Source organism: Aspergillus steynii, assembly GCF_002849105.1.
Source record: "Aspergillus steynii IBT 23096 chromosome Unknown P170scaffold_1, whole genome shotgun sequence".
NCBI lineage: Eukaryota > Fungi > Ascomycota > Eurotiomycetes > Eurotiales > Aspergillaceae > Aspergillus > Aspergillus steynii.
The window spans coordinates 5,938,588-5,966,264 of record NW_020194398.1 but is presented as its reverse complement, the minus strand read 5'-3'; the positions used below and the strand labels follow the sequence as shown (position 1 = coordinate 5,966,264).

The 27,677-nt window shown below is 50.2% G+C and overlaps 9 protein-coding genes and 1 non-coding gene across 10 annotated transcripts; 4 read left to right on the top strand and 6 right to left on the bottom strand.

The window, feature by feature from the left end:
- Positions 1 to 669: 669 nt before the first annotated feature.
- Positions 670 to 742, bottom strand: P170DRAFT_t15. Its single transcript has one exon. It is a non-coding gene; the product is annotated as a tRNA-Thr (tRNA).
- Positions 743 to 829: 87 nt separating this feature from the next.
- Positions 830 to 2,342, top strand: P170DRAFT_452976 (NAD(P)-binding protein; the record flags this gene model as incomplete). Its single annotated transcript, XM_024851323.1, has 4 exons — positions 830 to 861; positions 912 to 1,672; positions 1,738 to 1,914; positions 1,980 to 2,342. Exons 2-4 carry the CDS (start codon positions 1,307 to 1,309, stop codon positions 2,340 to 2,342), a joined length of 906 nt encoding a protein of 301 aa, XP_024710976.1. The 5' UTR covers positions 830 to 861; positions 912 to 1,306.
- A 41-nt stretch (positions 2,343 to 2,383) lies between these two features.
- Positions 2,384 to 3,391, bottom strand: P170DRAFT_433190 (class I SAM-dependent methyltransferase). The gene is made up of 4 exons (XM_024848421.1): positions 3,299 to 3,391; positions 3,168 to 3,251; positions 2,673 to 3,104; positions 2,384 to 2,617 (listed from the first exon to the last, which is right to left on the bottom strand). The coding sequence occupies exons 1-4, from the start codon at positions 3,369 to 3,371 to the stop codon at positions 2,439 to 2,441; spliced, it is 768 nt and encodes a 255-aa protein (XP_024710975.1). The 5' UTR covers positions 3,372 to 3,391; the 3' UTR covers positions 2,384 to 2,438.
- A 1,880-nt stretch (positions 3,392 to 5,271) lies between these two features.
- Positions 5,272 to 6,532, top strand: P170DRAFT_452975 (alpha/beta hydrolase; the record flags this gene model as incomplete). Its single annotated transcript, XM_024851322.1, has 1 exon — positions 5,272 to 6,532. The coding sequence occupies one exon, from the start codon at positions 5,272 to 5,274 to the stop codon at positions 6,340 to 6,342; it is 1,071 nt and encodes a 356-aa protein (XP_024710974.1). The 3' UTR covers positions 6,343 to 6,532.
- A 578-nt stretch (positions 6,533 to 7,110) lies between these two features.
- On the top strand, positions 7,111 to 8,770 carry P170DRAFT_461489 (glycoside hydrolase family 15 protein; the record flags this gene model as incomplete). Its single annotated transcript, XM_024852040.1, has 3 exons — positions 7,111 to 7,336; positions 7,410 to 8,190; positions 8,243 to 8,770. 3 exons carry the CDS (start codon positions 7,111 to 7,113, stop codon positions 8,688 to 8,690), a joined length of 1,455 nt encoding a protein of 484 aa, XP_024710973.1. The 3' UTR covers positions 8,691 to 8,770.
- Positions 8,771 to 10,473: 1,703 nt separating this feature from the next.
- On the bottom strand, positions 10,474 to 11,541 carry P170DRAFT_47350 (uncharacterized protein). The gene has a single exon (XM_024853048.1). The coding sequence runs from the start codon at positions 11,393 to 11,395 to the stop codon at positions 10,820 to 10,822; it is 576 nt and encodes a 191-aa protein (XP_024710972.1). The 5' UTR covers positions 11,396 to 11,541; the 3' UTR covers positions 10,474 to 10,819.
- Positions 11,542 to 16,656: 5,115 nt separating this feature from the next.
- P170DRAFT_471078 (uncharacterized protein) lies at positions 16,657 to 17,631 on the top strand (the record flags this gene model as incomplete). Its single annotated transcript, XM_024852807.1, has 5 exons — positions 16,657 to 16,675; positions 16,727 to 16,949; positions 17,013 to 17,093; positions 17,150 to 17,209; positions 17,283 to 17,631. The coding sequence occupies 5 exons, from the start codon at positions 16,657 to 16,659 to the stop codon at positions 17,629 to 17,631; spliced, it is 732 nt and encodes a 243-aa protein (XP_024710971.1).
- A 2,102-nt stretch (positions 17,632 to 19,733) lies between these two features.
- Positions 19,734 to 20,334, bottom strand: P170DRAFT_47187 (uncharacterized protein). The gene has a single exon (XM_024852878.1). It carries the CDS (start codon positions 20,237 to 20,239, stop codon positions 19,874 to 19,876), a length of 366 nt encoding a protein of 121 aa, XP_024710970.1. The 5' UTR covers positions 20,240 to 20,334; the 3' UTR covers positions 19,734 to 19,873.
- A 3,624-nt stretch (positions 20,335 to 23,958) lies between these two features.
- On the bottom strand, positions 23,959 to 25,163 carry P170DRAFT_399978 (NAD(P)-binding protein). Its single transcript, XM_024846305.1, has 2 exons — positions 24,519 to 25,163; positions 23,959 to 24,459 (listed from the first exon to the last, which is right to left on the bottom strand). The coding sequence occupies exons 1-2, from the start codon at positions 25,149 to 25,151 to the stop codon at positions 24,094 to 24,096; spliced, it is 999 nt and encodes a 332-aa protein (XP_024710969.1). The 5' UTR covers positions 25,152 to 25,163; the 3' UTR covers positions 23,959 to 24,093.
- A 151-nt stretch (positions 25,164 to 25,314) lies between these two features.
- On the bottom strand, positions 25,315 to 27,669 carry P170DRAFT_506221 (uncharacterized protein). Its single transcript, XM_024854373.1, has 2 exons — positions 27,435 to 27,669; positions 25,315 to 27,379 (listed from the first exon to the last, which is right to left on the bottom strand). The coding sequence occupies exons 1-2, from the start codon at positions 27,486 to 27,488 to the stop codon at positions 25,484 to 25,486; spliced, it is 1,950 nt and encodes a 649-aa protein (XP_024710968.1). The 5' UTR covers positions 27,489 to 27,669; the 3' UTR covers positions 25,315 to 25,483.
- Positions 27,670 to 27,677: the final 8 nt, after the last annotated feature.

Here is a 27,677-nt window from a genome sequence, read left to right as displayed (position 1 = left end):
GCTGGCTCAGCTCGGCTTTTGGCCCCAAGACCAGAGCACCAGAGGGTGAATGTGGATTGGACAAGTCGAGCTGGATTTATCGCCACACACTGTCCATAGGAGGCTCATTCGTTGACCCCCTCCTTGTTTGAGGATATCGATCAGACACTATCATGGTAGTTTATATACTTGGCCTCATCGTCAGGAGTGTTCAAGCAGACCCGCCGATATGCGGGCAGAAGCGATAGAAAAGATACATATATATACTTCAATGTACGGAGAATGAACACAGTCTCCTTGCAAGAATAATGATCTCTTCCATTTCGTCAGCAATAAGTGAAACTGTGCGAAAACAATGATATTTACGTCCGGATGCATTTGGTCTCAAAAGCCGAGAGAAAATGGCCGAGTGATATGGCGCCAGGTCCATGAATGACTAACCTGATACAGAATGCCAAGAATGGCCGAGTTGTCGAAGGCGTCAGGCTGGGTTGACTCAAGGTCACGTGGTATCACATGTGCAAAATATGCGGGCAATTGGGGGCACCGTTACTTACAGGGAGTCTAATTGCTACAGCCGTAACTCAATTCAGTGCCGCGCATGATGAAAAATCTAAATGAAAACATTCCACACTCTGAAAACACTATCAGCCTGGAGAGCCGTGAAGAAAAGAAAAAGACAAAAAGAAATGCTCACACTCGGATTCGAACCGAGGATCTCATGATTACTAGTCATGCGCTTTACCAACTAAGCCATGCGAGCTGATTGGTTATACCGCTGGTTTTATTGTTATAAGAGCAAAGAGCAAGAATCTAGAACAATGGATGAGACGTTTAGTGAGATCCACCATATCAACACTCGAACAATTACTATATATCCGGGTAAATGCTTTCATTCCTATGAAGACGGCTAAATCGGCTGAAAACTATAGTTCTACACTTCTTGTCTTACCTTGGAGGCACGGTTTCTGGCAGCAAGTCAACCCTTGTATCATCTGTCAGAAGGCACAGACCATCCAAAGCTAATCTGCCAAAATGACTTTTGATATCCACTGTTCAAATTCAATTCCTCTTTGGATCATGCATATCCACTCTCCGGTTACCCGATCGAGAGTATGCGACCGGGGGTGCAAAAGAGGGGAACCTACAGCCTGGTATACTTCCCGTGACATCCCACCGGCCAAAATACGAGATGACGACATATATATAGCTATATGGACTCCTCTTTTCTTCAACACCTTCAACCATTTCCCTCCTGACCCGTCACCTACCTTCACTACATACATACCCCCATCTCAATCCCCAAAGAAAGAGCCCTCCAAACAAAATGCACCTCACCATCCTCCCCGCCTCAACCCAAACCGCCCAAGCGACCATCCGCGCCATCCTCAACGACAAAACCCAACCCGCCACAACCGTAGAAGCCATCTACCGCAATCCATCCAAAGTACCCGATGAATTCGCACTCAACCCGCGCTTCCGCGCCGTGAAAGGCGACATCGACGATCCTTCGACGCTCGATCTCTCCGACACCGACGCCGTGTTCGTAATCACCCCGCCGACATTCGACGGCGCGGATACGTTCGAGTGCGCGAGATCGACGGCCGAGAATGTCAAGGCGGCGGCGAGGAAAGGGGGCGTGAAGAGGGTGGTGTATTTGTCGAGTATTGGAGCGCAGTGTGAGAGTGGGACGGTGCGTATGCCCTGTTCTGTTTGATGTTGTTGGGTGGGGAGGGAGTGCGCTGATTGACAAATTAGGGAGAGATTCTTGCGAACCATATCTCTGAGACGGTTCTGAAGGATGCGGCGCCTGAAGTCGTGTTCATCCGATGTGGTTATTTCATGGAGAATTGGGCGACGGCTCTGCCGACGGTGAAGTCTGAGAATCCGTTTTTTTATTCCACGGTGACGCCGTTGGAGTATGAGCTTCCTATGGTGAGTCCTCTGCCGCTAGCCTGCGAGGGATATCAAAAAGATGAGAACATGGCTAACGTACATAGATTGCCGTAAAAGATATCGGCCAATCTGCCGCCTCTCAGCTCCTGGGTACCGGTACTCCTCTTCCCAAGAGCCCGTATATCTACGAGCTGCACGGACCGAGACCGTATACATCTCGGGACGTGCAGAAGGCATATGAAAAAGCGGCAGGGAAAGAGGTTGAGGCGAAGCCGGTTGAGAAAGAGGATCTGGGACCGTTCTTTGCGCAGGTCATGCCGGGTCCGCTGGTACAGCCGTTTGTTGAGATGACGCTCTCGTTCTTGCCGGGTGGCGTTGCATTGGAGAATGTTTCCGGGGAGGTTCCGAATGTGCAGCGTAGCAAGACAGAGTTGGATGAGGTGATTGGGGAGTTGTATAGAAGATGAGATTGCTTAAGTGAGGGACTGTTTTGTCTTATGTATTTATGTGTGCTGCAAGTTAATCAAATTGAGCCCTAAATCTACGTATGCCAAAGCTGTCTCTTACTCCGCAGTCTTCGGCTTCCTGAGCCGCCCGTAGACCCGAGGCATCACAGCCCATTTCTCGCCTTCCCTTTCAAACTCCACCACCTCCCACTTCGCAGACTTCAAGACGATATCACCGACCGGCCGATCCAACCGACACCCACTATGCGCCAACGGCCACAGAATCGACCAAAACTCTGCATCTGTCAGCAACCCCAAATCCACAACATCCACATAGATGAAAAAACATACTCTGCACAACCCAAGTAACCAAATCCCGACTCGCCTCATGCTCCCAGAACACAAACTCCCCTCCAGGCCTCAACAACCGCCAAAGCCGCTCAACTGTCTCCTCCGGCCGATCCACCGAGCAAAGAACCTGGAAACTAGTCACGCAATCAAGGCTCTCGTCTGTGATCCCATACTTCTCTAGAACAGACTCCTCCTCAACCCGACCATACACAGGGACATAGACATCGCTAGCATTGAACTGCGCGATCTGGCTCTCCAGAGCCTTCGCGAATACTACGTTCGGCTCGACCCCGTAGATCTTGGTGATCTGGGATAAATTGTATCGCGGGATTTGGCTTCCTGTGCCCGGGCCTAGTTCGAGGACTGTGCCGTGGGCGGTGGATGCTAGGTAGGGCAGTTTGGATGATTCTTCGCGTTCTTTGAATAAAGGAGCTATAGGAACATCAATAAATGGCTTTTGTTCATGGGGGATGGGGAGGGGGGGGGGAAACATACCGACTTCCTGGAACCATTCTGCGAAACCGCGGTCTTGCGCCGACGACGCCCCATCGCTACTGGAGCGGAATGCCTTCCACCGGACTGTGATATCAGCAGTTTACCCAAAGATGAAGAATACATAAACATACAGCTAAACGCATACAGCAAAGGCTCGCAAGCCCCGATATACTGGGCCAATCGGTCCTTCAAATCGAACGGCATGTTGACTGACAGAATGGAAATAAATCTAGTCACTCATGCCCATCCATAGTGGCGAGGGTAGCTGCTTTATATAAGAGAGGACTGGGAGACAGGCATAGTCCCGGGTGATATGGTGCATTAGCGCATTTTCTCTGTTGGGTATCGCACAGCTAGTTTTACTTCTGATGGCGTGATTGGACTAGGCGTGTGTAAGCCTGTTACATCGCGTTTAGTCGTCGGATATATGCCCAAGGTGGCTAGGGCGATTCGTGGCCTTATCTTTGGTCTTCGGACTGGCTTCGCTTATGGATATTGCTAAGCCACTGGAACAGACCATGGACAATTCAAAGGAGAGAAAGTCTCTTGTGTAAACTAACTGATCTAACGTTGGTTTATATCATGTTGCCGAGAAAAAAGCCCCTAAGGTGTTTAAAATATCTGATGTACCAAAACGCTTCAATTGAGTCTCTACCGAGCAATCAATATGCTACCGTGTTACACATGGCCCTGAACAGAGAATTCACATAGTAGTTGATGATCTCTGAAATGCTGAAGTCCCACCATCCATGCACAATTCAGGCGCCAGGCACGGTAAGGTCCAAAGCAACCTGCTATCCAGCTAAGTTATCCCTGCGCCACAACCAGGGCAAAATCAAACCGCTGTTGTATTGATCACCTCAGTTATAGTGATAGAACAGTGCTCCAGGATCATAGACAACGCAAATTGAATTCCAGGACCATATCGTTGCATCGCATTTTCAGAAGTGAAATTGACCCCACCCCATCGAATTTCATTCTGTGGTGCTTGTAGTCTTCACTTTTTTTCGATCCTCAATACTGGCGCTCGCTTGATAGACTTTTCAATAACACAGCATCTGTTCACGCCAATGTTTTATGTTTGACAGTACATGGCCCAAGACAACAGATTCCAATCCAATGCCTTTGGCAATACTTCCCACCCTAACTGCAATAGATAGAGAGCTCTCAAGTCGCCGATTTCCCAGATGCGACTTCCTCGGAAATTCATAAGAACCGACCTCGCTTAGTATGAGGTGTCTGGATGACCCTCTGTCGACGAAGACTTGTCTCGCTGTGGTAGTCTTTCGACGTTGAATTCCGAGTAGAATCACAATTGTATGAGAACTCACGTCTTGCTTAGTGTATATCAGAGGACTGGGAACAAAACACTATTCCAAGGCTTGAGGTTCAATAGTGTGTTGAGAGCTGTATTCAAGTTTGAAGTATTTTCTTTTTCGAGAAACATGAGTCGATATAGGCCAGCTTAGAAACTCTCTGTGGGGTTAAGCCTCTGTTGAAGCAGAGCACCATAGCAGGTTTTTAGATATTACTGGCTCTGTAAATGTAGTCCGATTGTTCACCGTGAAGGTTGAAGCCTGTATTGAGATCGGAGAGTCAAATGAGTATTTAAGGAAGTGATGTCCAGAATATGGGAAAGAGAAAGTGGACCTTATAGCTCGACTTCCCAAGGATAGATTCTTGGTCTGGATATATTGCTTTACTAGCAGAGCAGAAATAAGCTCGACTGGCTTTGAAGCAAATAAATGAGAGCTGCAGATAGGACCGTCTAGGTGTAGTGCAGAGTTGGGTTTCTGTATGGGAGAAATTATCAGAGACAAGTTACAAATGTGTTGGGCAGGCTATGTAGGTGAAGATAGACCAAAGAGCAGTGAATTCACCCTTATCAGTGTCCCAGTGAATACAGAAACCCCTGCGTACTAGATTAACCACAAATGTAGTACCCGTGGAACTGAGTGCCGTATAGAGACCAAACCCCTCGACACCTCAGGCACTAACCACCCACTAAACCACATCCAGCAAAGCCTCTCTCTCCCAATATCAACTGATGTCAACTCAACGCCACCCTCATCCATCCCACAACACCACCTAGACTAGAATAAAAATGTCCAACCCCCCAACCCTCATCTTCATCCCCGGCTCCTGGCACAAGCCCCTCTGCTACGACCCCCTCATCCAGATCCTCCAGGACCAGCACGGCCTGAAATGCACCGCCGTCGCCCTCCCGTCCAACTCGGAAAACCCCGCCGCGACATTCAAAGATGATCTGGACGTTGCGCGCGATGCCATCTCAAGCGAGACGAGGCTCGGTCGCAACGTGGTTGTCATCGCACACTCGTACGGCGGGATGGTGGGGAATAGTGCGATTAAGGGGTTTGCGAGGAGGGATGACCAGTCCGAGCATCAGCGAGACGATGGTGACAGCGTTGGCACTGCTACTGCCACTGGCACAGACACAAACATCCACCCGCACCAGCCCTCACCCAGGAAGAGGGACACAGGGTCCGTAATCGGGCTCATCCTCATCGCCTCCGGCTTCACCTTCACCGGGCTCACATTCATGGACCCGTTCCTCGACCACCCGCCTCCCGCATGGCGAGCGAACAGATCCACCGGCTTCGCGGAGCTGATCACGCCCCCGCGCGAGCTCTTCTACCACGATCTCTCCCCGACCGAGGCCGCGTACTGGACGGCGCAGCTTACGCCGCAGAGCCTGAAGGCGCTGTTCGAGGGCCGGGAGCACACGTATGCGGGCTGGCAGGACGTGCCGGTCTGGTATGTCGGCACGACGGAGGATAGGGGGTTACCTGTGTTGGCGCAGCGGGTGGGGGTGGGGATGGCGAGGGGGATGGGTGCGAGGGTAGAGCATCGGGAGGTGAGGACGAGTCATTCGCCGTTTTTGAGCCAGCCGATGGAGACTGGGGGGATTGTGGTGGAAGCGGTGCGGGCGTTTGTGGAGGAGGATGAGGAGGGAGGAGGTGGGGTGAAGGGGAGGGAGAGGGAGAGGGAGTGTAGGGATGTGGTGACGGTTCCGAAGGCGGTGCTTTGGAGGCCGTTTACATGGTTGAGGTTTGGGTTGCCGTTGGTGTTGGGGCATGTTGTGGGAAGGGGAATTCTTGTGTTTAGCTGGGGGAGGAGGATGTGGAGGTCGAGGTTCGGGTTGCGTAGTGTTTGATATTAGAGGCCAGCATGGAGGCGCTCTTGTTTTTCAATCTCCGCTCTACAATGCGTCAAGAGTCTAAGAGGGATCTGTACGATAATGAAATTGAATTCATGAACTGCACCAGCTAGATAGCCTTAGTATTGTGGAAATTCTCAACTACAGCGAGCATTCCCACCGAATGCTTTCCGTTCACCGGAAACCTCTGGCTCGGAGACTCACCGGACTTAAGCAAGCGGGTATCATCCAACATTGCACCGGCTTCAATTATTCCCAGCTGAATCAAGAGCCCACACTTGGGCAATTCCAAAGCAACCCAAACACCCTGTCCATATCACTGGCTATAACTGTCTGGGAGCGGAAATTACCTCTCCGAACCCAGAAGATCCATTCGGCCCCGGGCGTCGATCCCATTTCTGAAATATCGGATTGCAGTCCAATAGTTGAGCGCAGGTCAGGGTCAAGCCCGGACTAAGAGTGACTAGACTGGGATGATGCACTGCGCTCGACCAGTGAGATCCGAGATCATCGTTGCCTCCGGAGAGTTATCGGGACGATCACATCTAACCGAACTTTGATTTTGCAGCGCTGCAGGGTGGCTCCTGCACAGTACGGAGTATGTAGTCTTCACGAAATAAAATTATCCCCGAACGATCGGCCCGTTGCTTGCAGTGTGATGTAATGTATTTCCGTGAAGCCGAGTCATATAAAGGGCTGCTGATTCTGCTCACTTTCTGCTCGGTACCGTCTCCAATTCAGTCATTAAGTTTCTAATCATTGACAATGTGGACGAAATCGTTAATCTCTCTCAATATTCTAGCCGGTGCCGTGGTGGCATTTCCACATGCTCCTATCCCCAAGAGACAGGCGGATATCGATGCGTTCCTCGAGAAACAAACACCCATCGCCAAGCAAGGGGTTCTCGACAACATCGGCGCTGATGGGGAGCGCGTTGAAGGAGCTGCAGCCGGCATTGTAGTCGCTTCACCGTCGAAGGAGGATCCAGACTGTATGTCGCGTCGTTCCACAATCTGAATGCACTGCTAACCAGTCAGACTTCTATACATGGACACGCGATGCAGGTCTCACCATGCTAGCGGTCGTCGAGCAGTTTCTCGGCGGCGATGATTCACTCGAATCTCTCATCCAGGATTACGTCGACTCGCAGGCCAAGCAGCAGACAGTCTCGAACCCATCTGGCGATTTATCCGACGGGACTGGACTAGGCGAGCCCAAATTCCATGTCGACATTTCTGCTTTCACGGATTCCTGGGGCCGTCCCCAACGCGATGGCCCGCCACTGCGTGCTTCCGCGTTGATCGCGTATGGCAACTCGCTGATCGCCAAGGACCAGAAGTCACTGGCGCAAGATAATATCTGGCCTATTGTCCAGAACGATCTGTCGTATGTCGGACAGTACTGGAACGAGAGCACCTTCGATCTCTGGGAAGAGGTCCAGGGATCATCTTTTTTCACAACCGCCGTCCAACACAAAGCGCTCGTCGAGGGAAAGGCTTTCGCAGAAGCGCTGGGCCAAGCATGCGACTCCTGCTCCGTGGCGCCCCAGATCCTCTGTCACCTGCAAGACTTCTGGGATGGCTCAGCTGTTGTTTCCAACATTCCAACCAGTGGCCGCAGCGGTCTGGACGCTAATTCCCTTTTGACCTCGATCCACACCTTCGATCCGACCGCGGATTGCGACGATGTTACCTTCCAGCCTTGCTCCTCTCGCGCGTTGTCCAACCACAAGGCCGTGGTCGACTCGTTTCGGTCGATCTACAACGTTAACGACGGGCGGGGTGCGGGCAAAGCTGCCGCAGTGGGTCGCTATGCGGAGGATACCTACCAGGGAGGAAATCCATGGTCAGTATTGCACATCCACATCTTGAGTCTCGACCATACTAAGGAAATCAAGGTACCTGACCACCCTGGCGGCCGCCGAAGTGCTGTATGACGCACTGTATCAGTGGGACAAGCAGGGCAGCCTGACCGTCACCGACACGTCCCTGCCCTTCTTCCAGGACCTCGCCAGCAACACCACCACGGGCTCATACTCCAAATCCTCAGCCGAGTATACCGCCCTCACCAGCGCCGTCAAAACATACGCGGATGGCTTCGTGTCCGTCGTGCAGGAGTACACTCCCAGCGACGGCGGGCTGGCCGAACAATTCACGCGCGACAACGGAGATCCCACCTCAGCCGTGGACCTCACATGGTCATTTGCGTCTTTCCTGACGGCAGCCTCGCGACGAGCCGGCGACGTTCCTGCTTCTTGGGGCTCTTCGGCATCGGAACTGCCGAGCCAGTGCAGTGGGGATACCGTAACAGGGAGTTATGCGACTCCTACCCCCGGTTCATGGTAGCGTTTCGGAGGGGGGCCACAGAAGACAAGGACTATGTACCGACTATCGGAAAGTTAGAATTTAGCGACAGTGTTGGTAATACCTACGCAGTAGTAGCTGGAAACGGCGGACGCGTCCCACTGCAGTAGTGGCATGTTCTATCGCCCATGATTGGGCATCATTGGCAGATCGCGTTTCTCGTTGGAGAACTGAGCACATGTTTCTCAGTCGCCGGTGTCATGTCCCAAAGTGCTAGCGTCCATATAGCGTCTGAGATATATTAACGCCCATTCTGACAGGAGACCGCAACGCAGTCAAGGCTGGCGTTCCCACTCGGGGCGGGCAATTCTGGGTGTTTGGGTGATGGCGAACGCGTAATCCAACAATTAACAAACAATTGACTCAGAAACATTGAAGTTTGTTGGCCAACTTAGGCAGAGGCTCGAGAGAACGAGATCGACCGAGCCTCGCTTGCGACTTCCCATTGTTCGAGAGGCCATTGTCGACCCACAGGGCTGAGATAAGTCACCACGTGTCGCTCCCGTCGTACGCGCTAGCCCGGACAGGAAGGTCGATAGCTGGAGACACTTCTCCGTATGGCGTACTCTGTACAGCGTAACCTCGAGGGAGTGGGAGTCAAGGCAGAGAACCGGACAACGGACAACGGACCACGGAGACCGGGAGCGGAGTTCAGAACGACGTCCAATTCGTACGAATCGTATTCGTGGGTGCAGATATGCGGCTACGATTTTAGGGCAAGACGGGCTGCATATGTTTCATGTTGCTGTGCGTTTTCATAGGCTGACCAAGGACAACTAGGAGTCTGCTTGCTGGCTCGACTTCCTAGTACGCTGCGAGTGCGTTCAGCTAGATGACTCCGGGTTGCGACCATTGTGGTAAATTGACCGGCTTGAAGCTTGTCTTTCTACTCCGTACTTAGGGCCAATGTCCGGTTGGGTTACATTCTCCCTTAGACTGCAACTCCTCGGAGCCCGAGGCGTCGAGATCTGCATAGTTGGTTGTCCGAGCCAAATGCAGCTTATGTGAAATAAAGGAGGCAAGAAGTTTGACTTGTTGAATTGTTGAACACACTAGTACTAGTAGGAATTAACATGATTTTGAAACCTGACTTGCTTGTGAAGTAATATCTTGGAGAGACTTGACTATGCACAGAGAAAATATATATAGTAGTAGTGACATCTACGCACATGATACCTTAAACATCATCACGATAGTAGTGTTTCATTGAAGAGAATATTCATATTATGATGTTCTGCATTTAACGTAATCATTGATAATCAAGGTAACATTCCCAAGAAGATTAAAAGGAAATTAAAATGTGAAGTGCCTTCATTCATCCCATGGCATCACATTTTAGCCACGGCCGTCAGTCCCAGCAGTAACACAACCTCAGTAAGGAAACCCGAATATGGAGCAAATAAATCTATGAGCAATTGATCTAAAATCTTACTAGAGATAATAGCACAATACGCAATTTCGTCCCAGAAGGCCTGCCCGTCTAAAGTATATCGATATACGCGCCGCTAATGAGCCACCAATAGTGGTGCCAGGTGTCTGTTGGTCCAATTAGTAAAGTACGTATAGTCCGCAAGTCGTAATTAAACCTTTATCGACTTGCATGGGAATGGGTAGATCCGCTTGCTACAGGATATCTTGAGTTCACATTCTCAACCATGACGTCGACGTGCTGCAACGGGCATGAGATAAAACCACCTTCGGCAAATGCGGCTTGGCTGATTGAGTCATGATGGGCGATATCCCCAACGGAATCTTACCAAGTGTAGTATCCTTCTCGCCGTCCCAAATTAATCGATAATAAAGGTAACTGAAACCCGAGATGGAAGTGAACCTCTCCATATTCGTACGGCGTACAGTTAAAATGAGATGCCAAGTAGCGCAATTCCTGCAACTGTCGTCATTCCAAGTTAGGTAAAGTTTTCATCCTGTGATTTAAGGTCTTTCGGCTAGGATGGGGATGTGCAATTAACTGCCACGGCGGTCGATACTATTCCTACTCAGGTCTTCCGGCGGGATCAATGGCGGTGTAGGCAAAATTGCGATTAGCAAAAGAACCCATCGGATGAATCGCATTTTCATATCTTCCGGCTCTTTCATCCGAAAGAATATTGTCAAATGAAACTACAAGTTTCCTCATTAGGCCGACGACATGTAACATATCCGGTTTTGGCGCTTGGCAATGGGCTTAACTTGGGTATGTTTGCTTTTCCTGGTCGTTCAGCTCGCTCCAGGCAGATTTTGAGGTCATGCGAGATAGCCCCCGTCGGCTTGGGAAGTGAGATTATCTCGCGCTTTCCCCGTCGATACCCTCCATGACGGACAGAAGTGTCAGCTTTGACTTCATCCTGTAACACGACATGAGACGGCCATTCGGAGCTAGGGGAATCGGCACAGCCGATCTCCCATTGCTTATTTTCAAAACCGAACTGCGCATTGCTTTTTGCGGCCAGCACTTTTGTTGCTGTCATACGAAGAACCCCACGGCGATAGCGTTTCGTTTTCGTCACCTGTCGGGTCCGATCATCCCCGCTGACTGGCGAGGAAGAAAGGGGGACGCACTGCCACATGTTCATCGCCCTCGAGACAGCACAAAACCGCCCCTCTTGTGGCAGCAAAAAATAGTAACAGGAGAACATGAGACCATGATCAGACAAGCTTAGCATCTGGATAGTTATTCTTGGTGGCATTCTAGGGCCAACTGCCAGCAACAGCCGACAGGAGCTCAAATTTGACCTTTACCAAATGCACGGTCTAGAATATTCGAGACGAAGGGATAGAAAAGGGTGCAGGATGCATTTCTGCCCCTCGGCCCCAATCCCTTCGAAACCGATGGTGATCTCGGCTCACCGTATCGCCGTGAAGGCCTTGCAGCTGGTAGGAAGGCCCGAAACGTTGGCAGCCATTTCGGCGTCGTCCGCGTCTCAGCAAGGGAAGGGGACATTGGCGGTGCGTAGATCCACAATTCTTTGGGTCATATGAATGGTATGTGCGAAAACGATTGAGAAAGAGAGACAGAAAAATGGGGCATGGATCAGGGGGTCAAGGAGAGCTGCCGATCTGCTCAGGGAATCAGGGGAGCCAAGCAATACTCTGCACTGTTTTGGGTTCTCCTTGCACGGGTTCAATGCATGTAGCCCTGAACTACGCCCTAAGGGTCTCGCGTTGATCCGGGGCCGCCCATAGAAGAGTCAACAGCACTAGAGCTGAACAGAGGGTCGCATCACTAAAGCTGGCGGCGCGTATCATGTCGTATCCCATGCGTACGTAGTGCGTACTATGCGCGAGTCGGGCCCGGTCTTTTTTCTTTTCTGCTGTTGGACTGATTGACTCACTCGCTGCCTAATCAGTCGGTACTAATAAATAAGAACAATGCGTTTAGACGCCGACCACGCGAGCTGCCAAGGCGACGGACCCGATTGAAATCGTCGGAGCGACACCCTGTCCCTCTTCTGCCGGCGGCAAAATGACCCAACTCCCAACAAAAAAAAAAGGACAAGGGAATTATGCACGGTGGGATCCTCGTGGCTTTTCCAGGGGATCCCACACCGCATGCCACATGGCGCTTGGAGATGAGGGGTGGTGTGCCGAGAGATAGACTGGGACTCCGTAAATGACCATGTCTAGGGTCCCATGCGAAATTTGAAGGGTCGCGCGTATGCTTGTGCGGGAATGGCCTGGGACTTTGCTCCGTCGGCTAAGAGAGAGAGGGGGGGGGGGGGGGGGGCGCAGGGGTGTTAGACCGACTTAGTTCGGCGCTTGGAGGAGACGGTGCCAACGGTGGCGGGATTTGGGTGAATTTTTGGATCTTTCTTTTCCTTCTAGAGAGGGCACTTCGTGGTTAGCAGACGCATTCGAAATCATGTCAGCATTCTCCACCGGCCAGGGTGCGGCGGTAATGACCGTAGTCCGTAGTCCGTTCGAGGAGCGGACTAAAGAAGGGCAGTAAGCTAACCAAACAGACAGAACCAGCAGGATCGATAAAAGTGCGCGGCACGTGGAGACCGGCCGATCGTTTGATCCTGAAAGGCTCAGCTTAAACTTTATAGATTAGACAGAGGAGGGGGGGAGGGGGAGCGAAAGGGCGTTATAGTTTCAATTAGATGGACAGATTCCATGGGAGCGAGGGTCGCCGACTGAGGCGATCGGAACGATCTGCGGCTGGGACGGTCCCGCATGTCTTTGGTGTGTCTCTCGTCGCTTTCGCGTGGCATCTCGGAGTGGCCGTCTGTCTCTCCATCGCATCTACTCCGTATCGCCGGTGGCGATGAGCATGTTGGAAGATGGAGCCCTGGGGGAGACCAAAGTGGCACTTCTCCTCCATAGTTAGCGAGTAGGGAGACGGGACCCATGGAGCAGACCATCCCAGATCAAAAGCGCTTCGGAAGCGTGTCGCCGAGAAACGGCCCCAACATTTAATGAGGATAGACCAGGTTGTGTGTGGGGAAAGAAATGACGCCGGCGCAAGTGGCTGCCATGAGTCGTTAGCAGTTAGAAGAGACTAGGGAGGAGGAAGAGCGGGCGGGTTTAGTGCGGCGCATCAAGTGACACCCTCGGCGTCATGGGGTTTGGCTTCAACGTTGGACATTATTAATCTCTGTTTCTTTTCTTTTATGGAGTACTCCGTATTATTATTTTATTATTATTATTTTTATTATTTTTTACATTCCTGCCGTCTCGATCGACGTCCTTTCCTCCCCCCTCCTTTTGACGCTCCCAATCACGAACTGATTCATGAACGCAACAAGGCCCAAGTCCTCTGTTCAGCCCACGGCGGGTAATTCACTCACCAGACAGGGTCCTCGATCTGACGGTGGCTGTCATCCTCCACCGACTTGGCGCCTACAGGCCGATTCAGGCCTCCTCATCGTCATCCACCATATTAACCAAAAGCAACGACGTGTCATGGTCTGACCGTCTCCGCCCGTCGAGACCGACCGAAATTCGACTTTCCCGCCGGCGTTTCGACTGCGATGTTGGTTCTTCTTCCCCCCTTCGCCAATCCATGCGAGAATCAACCGTATTTCTCCGCCAGAGCGTCCCCAACGGAACATGACTTCATCGTCATCCCCTCCGTTTGGGGTCGTCGATCTCTCTGGGTCGATGTCAAGGGTCAGCCTGTGGGTTTATTATATTTTATTTCGTCTGTTAATCTATTTTACGTGAGATTGTTCTTTTGACGCAATTAAGATCCTAGAGCTACTGCGTACTATCGAATGCACTCGTACTCCGTATATGCGATCTCTAAATTAGGAAGACAGAGACAAAAAAAAAAAAAAAAAAGACAAAATCCCCGGCCAAACTGTTTCACTCAATCGCCGACCATTTAATATAACCCTAATTCGGACTCTTTCTTTGGCTTCCAATTCCCTCCCCCTGGATACTTACTACCAGACCCCCGACAAAGCACACCACGACATCCGGCGATGCTGATTGCAAAGAGCGGATCCAGCAGTGGCTGGCGTCACTTTGGCCAACTTAGTGGGGGCCAAATGTATTGACGTATTGGTCAAAAGTCCTGATACATCCGAACAAGATTCATTCCTCCCCTCGATCATCGTCATGTCATCTGCGGGAACCATTCCTTCCACTGTTAATCCCGAATGGTTTCCAGGTTCAAGCGCCTGTTATGTTTGGTTTCTTCCTTGCCCCCCCCTTACCCCTTCGTCCCTTCCCCCTTCTTTCTTAGGCTGGATGGGATGGACAAATCGCAGCCATTCTTCCTCTCCGGGGAAAGACAAAGGAAGGAGCTCCAATCGAATCGTCCATTGCTTATCGCCATGTGGTTCCGGATCGAAAATATCCTTCTTCCTATCACGACGATCCGTTGTTGACTCCACGTACGCCTGGCCGTGTCTTACTCTTCTCCGAGTCCGGTACCCGCTCTGGCTGGTTCCGATATACGAATCGGGAATATCCTGCTACCTTTGGCCCCCAAATCACTAACCAGTCCATCCACCAAAGAAAATTAAAGAAGGAGAATAGAAAAGGCCACACCACTCGTGGCGTTTGTTAGTCTCTTGGGGCTGAAAAAGAAAAGAAAAGAAAAAAAACGGAGACAGGGCGACAGGAGAGCGAAACGCCGGAAACTGAAGCAATAAGGGTCCGAAAAAAAAGAGGGAGAAAAAAAAGGAACAACAGACCAGGCCGCCCAAGAAAAAAAAAAAAAAAAAAAAAAAAGAAGAGACCGACCATCACCCTTCTAGTGCGGACTTCCCCAAATGCCGGGGCCAGGGGGGTCGTGGTCGAAGAAAAGAAGGGACACTAAGGAGCCTACTCCCCCCGGCTCGACGATGGCTCCAGCACCTTGTTTCTTGTTCACGGGATTCAAAAAGGCTCCGTCTTCAATAATGGGTCCGTCCACGGCGTCACCATGCTTTTTGCCCATTGACCAACGTCGGCTGCCTATGTCAAGCCCTGCGGAGTGGATCCCCCCATGTAGTCCCAGTCCAGTCCAGTCCAGGTGATTCCTGGTCCTATTTGCAGAGGGTACGGCCCTTGGATTGGATGCCCTTTAGGTCCCAAGATGGCGAAAATCATTTGCAGGGCCATTCTGCATCTGGTATTCCGACTTCTTCCCTTAGCTCGTAAATTATGCGCGCTTCAGCGAAAAGGGACGCACAAATCAGCATCCCCAGAAAGCCAAATTCCCAAAATCCATAGTAGCGTGGCAGCGCCAGGCCACTCGCCGGGCGAGGTTAAGAGCCGTGGGAAAGGCTCGAGCAATAGCCGCCCTGCGCAACGGAATTAAAGATGAAAGAAAGAGAACAATGAAAATCAACCCCAACTGGACCAGTCAGCGTGTAGTAGACAATGTTGGTGTGTTCTGAGTCTAACCGTGGCAGTGAGGACTGAACGTATTAGAAATAATTTCAATCAAATCAGAAGAGTCCGAGACGAGAAAATCGACAAAAAATAAAACGAAGAGAAAATAAATTAATTGAGAGAAATAAAAAAAAAATAAAAACAAAAAAAATAAAAAAAGAATCATTCCGAAACGATAACCAGACAATTACGACACCAGCAATAATAACAGTAATAAGACTACCTAATAAGACTAAGCCTGGAACTAAAAGAAATGCCACTCGCTGCCCATAAGCTGAGCTCCAAACTAAGTCCCAGACGAACTATTCTCGGCCCCCCAGTTCATGCTCATTGCGTTTATTATTTTATTATTTCTCTTTTCACCGTAATAATTCTTCGATTTATTATTTTTCGCGCTGCGTGTCTCCTGGTCTCTCACGTCCAAAGCGTTTAAATACTCTTTGCTACTTCGGCCTCTGGCGACAAAGCCTCGTACCTTCCCATATATCCTGGACCGTGTCAGCATTAGTTCCACTTAACGACCGATTTGTGGCTGCGGTGGCGGTTGACAATCATTCTCCAGATCGCACTTTGATAGACTTGCACTGTATGCTCCTCTCCGTCTTTTAAATATCCGCTTTCGCTGGTCTCGTGTCTCGGTTTCGATTGTTAACCACCTCGCCACTACTAGGATCTGTGGAGAGCACACCACTCTCCACCATCAATCATTATTGCTAATTGTCAAGTCCATCATCACAAGTGCTGGACTTATCTTCCCGTTGTCAACAAATTCCTATTCTTGGTCCTGGATTGGCCCTCAGGGTGAATTAAAGCCCACGAGGCTCTACTCCACGATATTTCTCAGCAAGGAGCATTGGTAGTGCGTCGAAATTCGACGCCTTCAGATCCATCGTTTTCCCATTTCCCATTCAAACCGGGGAATTACCAGAACGTGAGCCTCTGAATTTCACGAATAAAGAGAAAGGTCAGCCAGAGATTCATGGTACGTTGATTAATCACCGGTGACTGAGTCATCTGTCCTTTGCCATTTCCTTCCTTCTATACAGCCACGATGGGAGATATTGACAGGAAAACTAACTTCATCCAGTCTGTGTACGCAGCTTCCGGATCATATCTACCAGGAGCCATGGCACACAATTCACACAGTAAGGATTTGTCTTCGCTCAGTGGCTGGGCCATAAACTGACTCTCGGCAGACTACGGCTGGCAAGGACGGACGTCGCAACCTTTCCACCCTCCCTCAATGGCCATGGACCAGCAATCATTTTCGCAGCCCCCAATTTCCTCTGTCCCGGGGTATCACGTTGGGTACAACCAACCTCCTCCCAGCACGCAGAGTTACTACCAACCCGGAATCCCCGCCACGCAGTATCTCTCCTCGCACCCATCTATGCCTCAAAGTCGGCACCACGCTCGCAGGTAAGCTTGCATTTTTCTACTCATCGAATTCCGCGCCCATTTCCTTGGTCTGATTGTGGATAGCTCTCCTGCCCCCTATTCGTACCCCAGTAGTCAAGTATCGAGCAGCCCGCCGACGATACAAGACCCAGCATTCACATCTCCGTAAGGCAGACCAAGGAAGGGATTCCGACCAGATCGCTAACCATTATTGTTTCCAGTCCCTCCTCCTACCTCCTCAACCAACCCGACTACTATCTCGCCCAGAACTCCTCATTTCCGTGAGTCATGCCTGCACTCATTGCAAACCCGGGACCAACCGAACCACTCGACTAACCCAAATCTCCCCCACAGCTCCAACCCCAGCTCACTCGGCGTAAACCCGCCAGCACAAAACTTAATCAACCCAGGAACAGTATACTCTTCGGCCGAATCCACACCCAACGCCGGCTCCTCAGATCCCGAACAGCAAGTGCGCGTCATCAGTTTCCGGCCCAAGCCCCAATGCTGGGACCATGGCTGCAACGGCCGCGAATTCTCCACCTTCAGCAACCTCCTGCGCCACCAGCGCGAAAAGTCCGGCGTCGTCGCAAAGGCCGAATGTCCCAGCTGCGGCGCCGTATTTACTCGAACGACAGCTCGCAATATCCACGTCGCGCAGGGCAAATGCAAAGGCGGAGGCCGCGAGACGTCGATCGAGTAGATGGCCCGATTCGACGAACCGCCACCACGTTGAACCTAAACCGAATATCATCTCCCTCATCCGGCTAGGTTTGACGGAAATGAAACCCGACAGGAGGGACTGAAGCACCAAAGCCACACACACTTACGCACGACTACTAGAATTACAACCAAACCAAACCAAACCGACCGATACACGCCTCCGTCCCTGACGATCCATCCAACCGACAGACAGATTAGTACCCAAAGAAGGGGGGAAGAAATCAAACAAAAACCCAACCGTTACCCTTTTTACCTTTTTTCCGACGATCATGAACACTACCGACCGATTTGGGGAAGATCCATTTGATTGATGGACCTGCACTAGCTTTGACTTTGGCATTGTCTCACTCGTGGCTGAAAAAGGCCAAGATGATCCTCCCGGTTTGACTCCCCTTCAACGGGATCGGTGGATCGATGTCTAACGGACGGAGCGCGTGAAAGGTCCGATGGGGTGAGAAACGGGGGTGAAATTAGATTGGGAACCGCTGATACCCTTCAACCGGAGCAGTTATTTTTGTTTTCTTGTCATTTGATTTGCCAAAGACGGAGTTACTTCGGAGGTTTTTATTATGGGGCCTTGGGCATTGCATTTTTTTTACTCTTTTCTTGTGGCTATACTCTCTTTTGACTTTTCTTTTTTTTTTTGCACTTTTTTTCCCGTCTTTACCCCTTTTTATTTTCTTTTTTTTGAAAGCCTTTGATTTTGTCGCTCTGATTTATTTTTTTTTTCTCTTGCGTTTCATTTTCATTTTGATTTTTTAGCATCTATCTGGAACTATGGGATTCTGTATATAGAACGGAAAGCAGGGGACTTCGAATCATTCCAGGGGTTTGGGTAAATACCAAGTACTATATTTAACCTTTTTAGCGGCTTCGTCGTTTCTGCTGAACCATCACTCACTACAACGGAGTAGAGGGGGCCTTTTTTGGGTCCGGTTTCGCCTCATTTTCCTTCCCCTTAACCATTCCCTTTGAGGCCGAATGGGCCATCTTGACGATGTAGATCTACCTACCTTACTTCATCAATTGTTCCGTAGGTAGATACATAGGTAAGTAGGTAGGTAGGGTAAATCGGCCGGACCCGATCCATAACAGCCCATGTTCCCTACTTCGGTAGCAAGCGGGGACTCCGTAAATGAGTCCAATATAAGATAATATAGCAAGTGAGGACTAAGAGACGTGGGAAATCTAAATCTGTACCTGAATCTGAATCAATCGGCGAAAGTCTGAGCGTTGTGGATCTAACTGTGCCCGCTGTGCCCGCTGTGCCCGCTGTGCCTGAGCCTGTGCCCGCCAACGCCAACGCCATCGTCATCGTCTTCAGCCCGCCTCGCAACCACGTGTCAAAGTAGGTTTAGTTACCTTAGAATACTTGGTTTGTCTTCCGTCGAGGGCTAGTGGTCACTAGTGTTGGCTGCGTAGTGTAGCTACTAGCTAGGTAGTTAGTGGGAGGGAAGGGGTGGTGAGAGAGAAGGAAGCAGATCCTTGCTTGGAAGTCGATGGAAGGGCGAGAGAAAAAGAAAAGAAACAAGGGGGTTTAGGGGGCCGTTTGTGATGGCTCCCTCCTCCCCTCCGTGTGCGTACGCAGTACGGACTAGGTACTGGGGTTTGAGGGGGTTTTCTTTTCTTTTTTTCTATTTTTTGTCGTTTGGATTTTGCTTCTGCGTACTCCGTACGTCTTTGGGGGTTGGGTTGGACTAGTTGATGGGGTGGGTGGCCTGGCCTGGTCTGGTCTGGTTGTCTTTAGGGTTTGTGGTTCTATCTTGAATCTTCTGCCTAGAATGGGGTCGGATACCCACGGAGTACCAAGATAGATGGGGATCCAGATACTAGGGACTTCCTTGGGGCTAGTAGATTTCCCGGTGGGAGATAGGGAAGCTGAGAATTGGAAATTGGGATTTGGTTAGTAGGAAATCGTAGCACTCCTCGATAATACTCCATAATTGCTACTTGAGCAGAAAGGAGAAGATATGCATTCGTGGTATGACGTGACAAATGGAAAGAAATACGAGAAATGAGACATCCCCAACCTACCCATCTTTAGCCCGCTTTTTTCCCACTCCTCCCGTCATGTCATGTCACTGACTCGACGTGGTACTTACTTACTCTGTCGCTCCTTCGGATGGGCAGTCTAGTTCCTACTCCGTACGGAGTAGCTTGTCGGAACTCGCTCCGGGTCCGACATCGTCCCTCGTGGTGGCCTCCTGGATTGGGTAACCCGACTAAACGATTGACCGGGTGACTATTGAATTTCCATTAGTGTGAGGGCAGGATGGGGAGGGGCTAGGCCTTTTTCGAAAAAGAGGGAATCCATTGTTCTGCAACTTCTGGAAGATCCGTTGGGGATCATATTTCCGCGACACGGCCTCCACGCCGTACTCCGTACGGAGGCCATGAACCGGGTCCCTTGCGGCCTCGTTTAGGTATACAAACGGGTCATGGAGTCCCCGCTTTCTCTCCATGGTGTCTCCACACCAATGGAAACGGGCGCTCACCGTCTTGTCGTCGTTCTCGTGGTCGGGGTCTATAAGACTGGTCCACCCTCCGGCCGAAAAGAAATTTAGAATGTGTGTGAGCTGTCGTTTCATGATTTTCTTTTTTGGGAGACTGATTGGCTGGACATCTCGGGTCTGGGAGGGGTGTAAGGACTAAGAGAAGAGGAGGGGGGAATCGAATGAAGGGGAGGGGGAGAAAAGGAAAAAGGCAAAAAAAATAAATAATAAATAAAAAAGAAAAATTGAAAAAAAGACCAGAATTCATAATTACTGAACGATTCTCATGGCGTTTCCACCCTTTTCGATCCCTTGGTCGATCATGTTCTCTGGGATCGGCTGGAGGGCAAACGTTTGCGTAGCGCCGGTGGCTTGCAAACCGCAACGGTCGTTCTCGTCGGTACCCTTTTTGTATAGTTGGGCATCGATCGAAACTCGCGCCCCCAGAGCCATTTTGTTGGAAACTTGTTGAGCTATTGGTTTAGCCCTGTCAGCGAAACAACCCAAAAATCCGATAGGTCATTTGTCTTTTCTCACCCTCAGATAGGCTCCAAAATATCAAGGCATGGTCATCTTACTTGGTGGGGCTCTTAGCAAAGCGTCGCCCATCCAACAGACTCCCATTCGCTCGTGGCATGGCGTAACTAAATGACAAAGTATACTCGAAGGGCGCGAGGCTTGCAGACGGAATCGGAGTAGATCAACCCGACCGTGGCTTTCTCTAAGCCCATTATCAAGGCGAAAGTAGCCTTGACATTTGGGGATCTGGGCTTTGGTCGGTTGGCGATGGATCAAGGTGGTCGGACCCTTGATCTGCCTTGGACGTTCCTATCTGGTGCCATAAGCCATGCACCGGGAGGATGCAACAGTCGAATGAGTTACGATTCCTTCGATCAATAAGCCTTGCGAGGCAATGCCATCGGCGATTGCGTTGGTAGGATCACGCAAATTGGCTCCATCGCCTTTCACAGCTAAGACGAGGCTGGAAGGATCCTTTGAATTCGCATTTGTAATCGATCCGTCTTTCAATAATTGCGATCTGATAATTTGGTTAGGGCTCGAGTGCCGCGTTCCGAGTGCGAATGGACCATACCTAAAAGTTTCGGACGTCGTCTGCGACCTTCCGTATCGATCTGAGAAATTAAGGTCACTGTTTTTGCATGAGCCTCTGGTCAAAATTTTTTTTTTTTTTTTTTTTTTTTTTATCACAGTCTGCTCAAACCATATGCGAGCCCCGAAAACTCGATCCCCCAGCCTTGAAGTCTCCAGCCTTGAAGTGCCAAATGAGGCCTCGTTTATGCTGACGCCGCACGATTCCAAGGCACTATTGATGCCACCCGATTTTTCTTCGGCTCTAGACTTTCCAACGATATTCCATGATTGAATGTGATTCGATTTCGTCTTTGAAAATCGATCAAGATACTGCACTGCTCGATGTTGGACCAGCCTGGGCGGTTGAATGATCGATAAACCCGATGGCAGCCCATAATTGAAATAACCGAGGGCTCGAAGTGTTCCATTAAGACCTTGCGTTTATTCTGGACCGTTGGAACAGCCTAATGGCAAGGAAAAAGTCGCAGACCTCTGGTAGGTCAGATTTTGGTCTGACGTGGTTACTCGACCTGGTCTTGAATAGCACTCACCAACTGTCCTCGACTGTGACTCCCATCAGAGGTGCTTTTACAGTTGCCTTTCCAAGCACTTATTGAGCAACTTGCAAGCGAGACCGCTCCTCACATGGTGGAAGATACCCTGACGAAAGCGATAGCCCAGCACTGTCGTATTCCCAACAACTCTGCCCAGCAAACCCTCAGACCAGGGAAATCGACATCCCAACCCCTTCAAAAAGCCAAAAGTTCCAGTCGACATGTCGATTGCGGACTCTGCGCGGTCATCCACAAATACCCAAGGATCAAGAAGGTGCAGAGGATGAGATGTCGTCGGCGTCAAGGCTCGGTCACATGACGAGCAGGGATGTCGGCACGCAAAAGAGGGTCACATTGCATGCGACCAGCGTCCACCGGCCTGTTCAACGATGCAACGTCTCTAACGCAGTCCAGAGCGGAGTCAGTACTCCATAACGGCTTTAGTCGTATCTCCAAATCTCCAATGGTGGGTCACGATGCCAATCACATCCAGAATGGCTTTGATCGCTAACCTATCTCTCACTAGGGTTATGCGCCCCATTTACCCGGCGGCTCGGTGTGACGAATGCGACAATTGAGCCGATGCATATCGATTTATCGCAGTCTGGAATGCTTGAATATGATGTGATGATTGACCTTCGAGTAGGACAGTTTCGCTCTTCATTGAGCGATGGAGTTCCACCAGTCATCAGCCCCATTCAATCCCTGTTGATCCCGATGTTCTGGGTAGCAGGGATGCATTCCAATGAGATCAGGATCCACGGAAGTAATAACCTTATTGGCGTTTGTCTGGGCACTTTATTTGGACGCGGACAATAATCCGAACACCCGCAAAAAAGGGCCTAATGCAACACGGCTAGAATCCGAGAACATTCGATATAATTAGAGATTCTAGACAGGAACACTGATTGAATTCATTACTTGCAGGATGCATTCTATGCAGGTGCTATTCTTGTTTGTCCATCGCTCTTGTACACAAAAACCAGGAAGATTCCGTTCTCCTATAATCTATTTCAGTATCTTCTCCGAATCTTCGGAGTTACTATCGTCTTCTAATTCCGTAGTGCCACTCAAAGTCATCAAGTATCTCAGACGCTAAAGTAACTCTGTTGAGCTTTGCGATTTTCAAGACTTACCGAACATAAATGTGTCCAACAAACACATCTTTTCTTCCGTGAACAAACCCCTAAAGCTTAGCTTTGCTTCCGTGAGGCATAGTCGAATGGAGGTCAGGGATTCTGTCTAGTGGGGTTTTGCTTGACAACTCGTGGTCTCTTAACTAGAAAGACTGTGCTGTGAGGATTTGCTTGTCATCCCTCGACTTAACGGGTTTGAGTACAGAACCCAAAGTTCATGAATAGATTGAACAAAGCTTGTCTGCATTCCCTCATGGAACATTAATTATTGCGGTCCTAAAATTTTGTTTCTCCAGAATAATTACAGGTAGTAGGGTAGATATGTGTTTGTAATATTCATCGGTGGCCGCTTTGCGCGAACAGCTCCCACACTCCGGGCCTTCCTCCAAGGCTCGAGGTTTTAGCTGCTCCTGTGGGAAGCACCAATCGTGATGGATAGCCCTGCAGGATGCAAACTGGACAAGTATCGCGTATTTGCTTCCAGGATTCGCCGCATTCGGTTCTGTGGCTACTCGGAGCTCATATTTTCAATAGGCAGTTCTTCTTCTCACATCACTTGGTCTTGTCTGGGAAAAGGGAACGCCAATCACAGGCTTTAGCCTCATGTGTATAGAGACTATTTCAAGCACTGTCTTTATGTCATTTTGTCGTTTAGCTGTTGTAGTATCTTGTTGAGAACTGTGGCCGAGCTTTCTTTGAGTCAGATATGGAGAGATATTCCGGGATTTATCTGTTGAGCTCGTGTCTAGCTTTCGGCGAGGAACTGGAGCTGGTTCAATTACAGCCGCGACAATTCATTTCTTTTCTGGTACTCACCAAGTGCCTAAAAAGCAAGGCCTAATATAGTAGATTTTCCAAGATTGCCAGCCAGAACGCGGTCCAAATAGTTGGATCGGTATTATTATCAATGCCAGACGCTTCGTGAGTAGAAGAAGATGAAGTCCTAGTTGTTGTAGAGGAGAAAAGAAAAAGGAAAGCTGAGAGATGAAGACTGGCCGTGTACCATTCACCTTTCCCAGAGATCATACCCGTCCAAGTAGGGAATGAACGATTTCAATTTCGAATATTAACTATCTAAATGAGATGTATACAACCGTCATTATAAGAAAGAAACTGTCATCATCACAATCTAAGCAGAATTCACCATTCCCAGAGTCCGTCCACAAACCTAGGCCTCCTTGAGAGGGCTGTTTTCCTTGGTGATGCTTCCCCATTCCAAGGTTTTCTTCCACAGCTTGTCCTGCACGTCTTCGTTGTAACTATCTGTCGAGCTCTTGTCCTTCTTAGAAAGGGTAAAGTAGCCAGTCTCTCCAGGACTGATCGTATTAATAGCTAGCCCAACCACATCAGCGGCCGCCTCTCCAGTAGTACGCATAGTCGGATCCATAAAGCGACGCAGAAGAAACGAGAACGGTCGGATGATGAAGCTCGACATGATTTTGACCTGCGTAGGGGTGTTAACCTGCAGAGCCCGCGAGTCCGTCAGATTGCCCGGGTTGATAGCAACCACGGTAATATTCTTGAGGTCCTCGTCCTACATAATACGTGCATTAGCTTTCATCCATATCCGTGTATGAAAATGCCCATTCTTACCTTCTCGAGATACCGATTGATCGCATACATCCACATGGTGATCGCCAGCTTCGAGACGGAATAATTCTGGAACCCGCGCCCCATCGGATCGGCATTCTCATAGTTTGGCGGCTTGGCCAACAAGTCCAGGTCGTCCGGGATGACAGGCGGGTACTTCTCGAGCGGGCTTTGGCCGGGGAAATGCGTGTCGCTGCTAAACAGCACGATGCGACCACCGTCGGGACCGAAGTGGCTCAGAAGACGCAGTGCAAGCACCGCATGCGCCAGGTGATTCACTTGGAATGTCTTCTCGTACCCGTCTTCCGTCAGCTGGGCCTCGGTCACCATGTTCCAGTAGTAGGCGTTGCAGATGATGCTGGTGAGGTGCGGGAGTTTGCCCTCTGAGATCTCGGAGGCGATCTCGCCGGCGAACTGATGCACCGAGGAAAGACTGGCCAGGTCGAGCTGGCGAATCGATGCTTTGGCTGTTTCGTGCTGCGAGATGACATCGCGCAGTCTTTGTGTGTTCGGGTCCTCGCTGGCTGCGTTGCGGACGGTCAGGACCAGCGTGTGGTCGGGGTGTTGAGACAGAAGTTGCTCTACGGCAGGGATTGCGACAGAGCCGTTGGCTCCGGTTATTATTATCGTGCCCATGATTTATCAGGGAGAGTATGAGGGTTGAGGACAAAAAGAAAAGCTGAGGTCGACTGCTTTTTTTGTCCGGCAAATTCCGCTTTATAATCAGCAGCGCTAAGAACCAATTAGGAGCCACTCCAGCAACCAACGCTCTACAAAGCTTCTTTGACTTGGGTCATCCCGGGTCGCGAAGTTACCAATCGCCATGGGCTCCAGTGCAGTTGATTCGGCAAATCAGACTAAAGAGCGAAAGGAAATCCATCGGTCTATCTGAAGGCTACGCAAAGTAAGGTTGGCCAACTCTGACTCGCTATCCTCCTTGGAACCCATCCAATCCGAACCGGCTGGGGTCAGCCACTGGTGTCTAGCCAAGTCTCCAAGCGATCCATGTTTCTGAGACCAGATTCAGGCGACTTCCCGTGATGAGTTTCACAAGCCAAACCGCTGCCATCGCCTAGTACATCTTCCCATACCTCCCGAAGCAAGTCATCTTGATATATCTTCTCGGGCGGTATACCTTCTCCACCGACAATGAACCATAGGAAAATACCGACAGATGCTTCCTCAGAAGCCGTTCGCTTGGGGTCAAGCTCCTTCTTCTCGAATGAATGACTGATTGTCCTGCTGTCTGGGATATTGGACAGCTCTGCGGTCAAAAGCGATGGATACGCGTTCAAAAACCCATAATCGTGTATGGTCTCGCCGTTCTCCAATTCCCAACTCCAATGATCATAACGGTACTCGTGCCGAGCGCATTTCAAATGCGACGTGACACGAAGCGCACAATTTGCTATTAAGCACGCCCCGCAAGGTTCCCAGGGTGTCATCGGTCTATTCTCATAGGCCCAATCGTTTTCTTCGGTCGGAGAGAGGTTTAGTAACCGCCATATGTCAGTTCTCGAGATGTATTCAGGGTCCCCCCAGGTATACGGGCCTATGCCTGCACCATCCATAAAACTTTGAGGGGCGCCGGTCCACGGAAAGACGTTTAAGTCAAGGGGTTGCATGTTTCCACTTACCCTTTCAACAAGCTTAGGGCCTATACCGCTCACCGCTGCTCCAATCCAGAGCGCTCCCACACTGGGCCGGCGAATGGCACCAATCAAAGCAAGAACTTCTTGGGATTTGGTATCTGCAACTTCGCCTAAAACCTCTTCAAGAACTGGGTGTAACCATTGACTGGCCATATTGCATGGGACTTGCGGTTGCCAGAATGATCCACACAGCGTTGATATCATCACTTCTGGACTACAACTCAGAGTCATGTAGTAAGGCATCTCTGTTTTCAGTTGCATCCACGTCGGTGGAACATCCAGGTGAGTTGTTGTTAGGAGTTTACTGCCGTGTGCTCTTGGTGGCGGCAGTTTGACGTCCGTGCCATAATATCGATGCATTGGGAGGGACATGGCTATCGTAAGAGCGATAGAGAACTGACTTCCGACGTCATGCGAATGCGCGAATTTAAGAAGAGCATCGAAGGCCTCATCCGAGGATAGAGGTGTTTGTTCCCCATGTTGTGAGTCGCTTCGTTTTATGATGAAAGAAGTTTCACACGTGCGAGATACTGACCAAGGGGCGACAAATTCATCAGGCTCATTCTTCACGATGGCTTTCCACCCTTCGCGTTTTGCCAATATCGCAGACCACCAGCGAGCGATTCGGTCATCTGCTGCCCCCACGTCGATATAATGGGCCTCCTCTGATGGGCTCGAAGAACTTTCGCCCAAACAATCAGCAAGAGAGTTTGTATAATGCATGACAGCACTACCTCCTTGCATTTCAAGAAGTTGAGCAGAGAGTATATAGCACCACCCAATCGCAAGGATCCCGAGATAATTAGGACCAGTTTTCTTCTCCATCGTCGTACCGATCCAATCGCTGAAGACCTTCCCATAGAAGCTGTACGGAATGGTCCTACTCGTGCCGATTTGCACCACGGCAAGTCTCGCCCTTTCCTTTTTTACCGCATCACAATCCGAGCTTAGTCTCCAATTCGAGGTTGCGAGGGAGCAAAGCGCCCAAATCGGTGTATTGCCAAAAGGGCGTGCCTCCTGTGATTTCAGAGGGCTTTGGAACCTTGGGACTTTGTAAAGGGCGTGGTGGGGATCTATAAATTCGGGTGCCAAACCATGGTCTAGATAGGCATGAGCGATTGATGCGATGTGGTACCAGTATGCTCGACTCTTTTCCAGCGCAATATTCTCCTGCTCTTTGGAAGGCCGAAGGACGTCGTTGTTTCCAACAATCTGTCATTATGGACTTAGCTTCAACCATATACGAAAGGGATGAAAGTTAGCTGACCGAGGAAATATTTGGAGCTAAAGGACATCCCTGGAGTATCGTTGGGGGTTCCATTATTGGGGATGGGCCAACTGATGAAGATGGTCCGGACCTAAGAGCCCATTAATTTGGCGACAGTGCTCTAATGTCTTTGCCGGGTATATCTCCAATGGCATGGACGTATGATGAAGAGGGAGGTTCATCCTGGTGTTGATGTAGAGATGCCTGAAAGCCCAACCCTGTCCTCAGGCAACCAAGGTGTCG

Bases quoted from the DNA above. Each gene is read 5' to 3' on its own strand.
- P170DRAFT_433190 (XM_024848421.1), bottom strand. From the start codon at position 3,371: ATGCCGTTCGATTTGAAGGACCGATTGGCCCAGTATATCGGGGCTTGC. The intron at 3,105-3,167 runs GTATGTTTCCCC...ATGTTCCTATAG, and splicing joins AGAATGGTTCCAGGAAGTCG to CTCCTTTATTCAAAGAACGC. The intron at 2,618-2,672 runs GTATGTTTTTTC...TGACAGATGCAG, and splicing joins GGTTACTTGGGTTGTGCAGA to AGTTTTGGTCGATTCTGTGG.
- P170DRAFT_47350 (XM_024853048.1), bottom strand. From the start codon at position 11,395: ATGCCACCAAGAATAACTATCCAGATGCTAAGCTTGTCTGATCATGGT.
- P170DRAFT_47187 (XM_024852878.1), bottom strand. From the start codon at position 20,239: ATGAAACGACAGCTCACACACATTCTAAATTTCTTTTCGGCCGGAGGG.
- P170DRAFT_399978 (XM_024846305.1), bottom strand. From the start codon at position 25,151: ATGGGCACGATAATAATAACCGGAGCCAACGGCTCTGTCGCAATCCCT. The intron at 24,460-24,518 runs GTAAGAATGGGC...CGTATTATGTAG, and splicing joins TCAATCGGTATCTCGAGAAG to GACGAGGACCTCAAGAATAT.
- P170DRAFT_506221 (XM_024854373.1), bottom strand. From the start codon at position 27,488: ATGGAACCCCCAACGATACTCCAGGGATGTCCTTTAGCTCCAAATATT. The intron at 27,380-27,434 runs GTCAGCTAACTT...CCATAATGACAG, and splicing joins TAGCTCCAAATATTTCCTCG to ATTGTTGGAAACAACGACGT.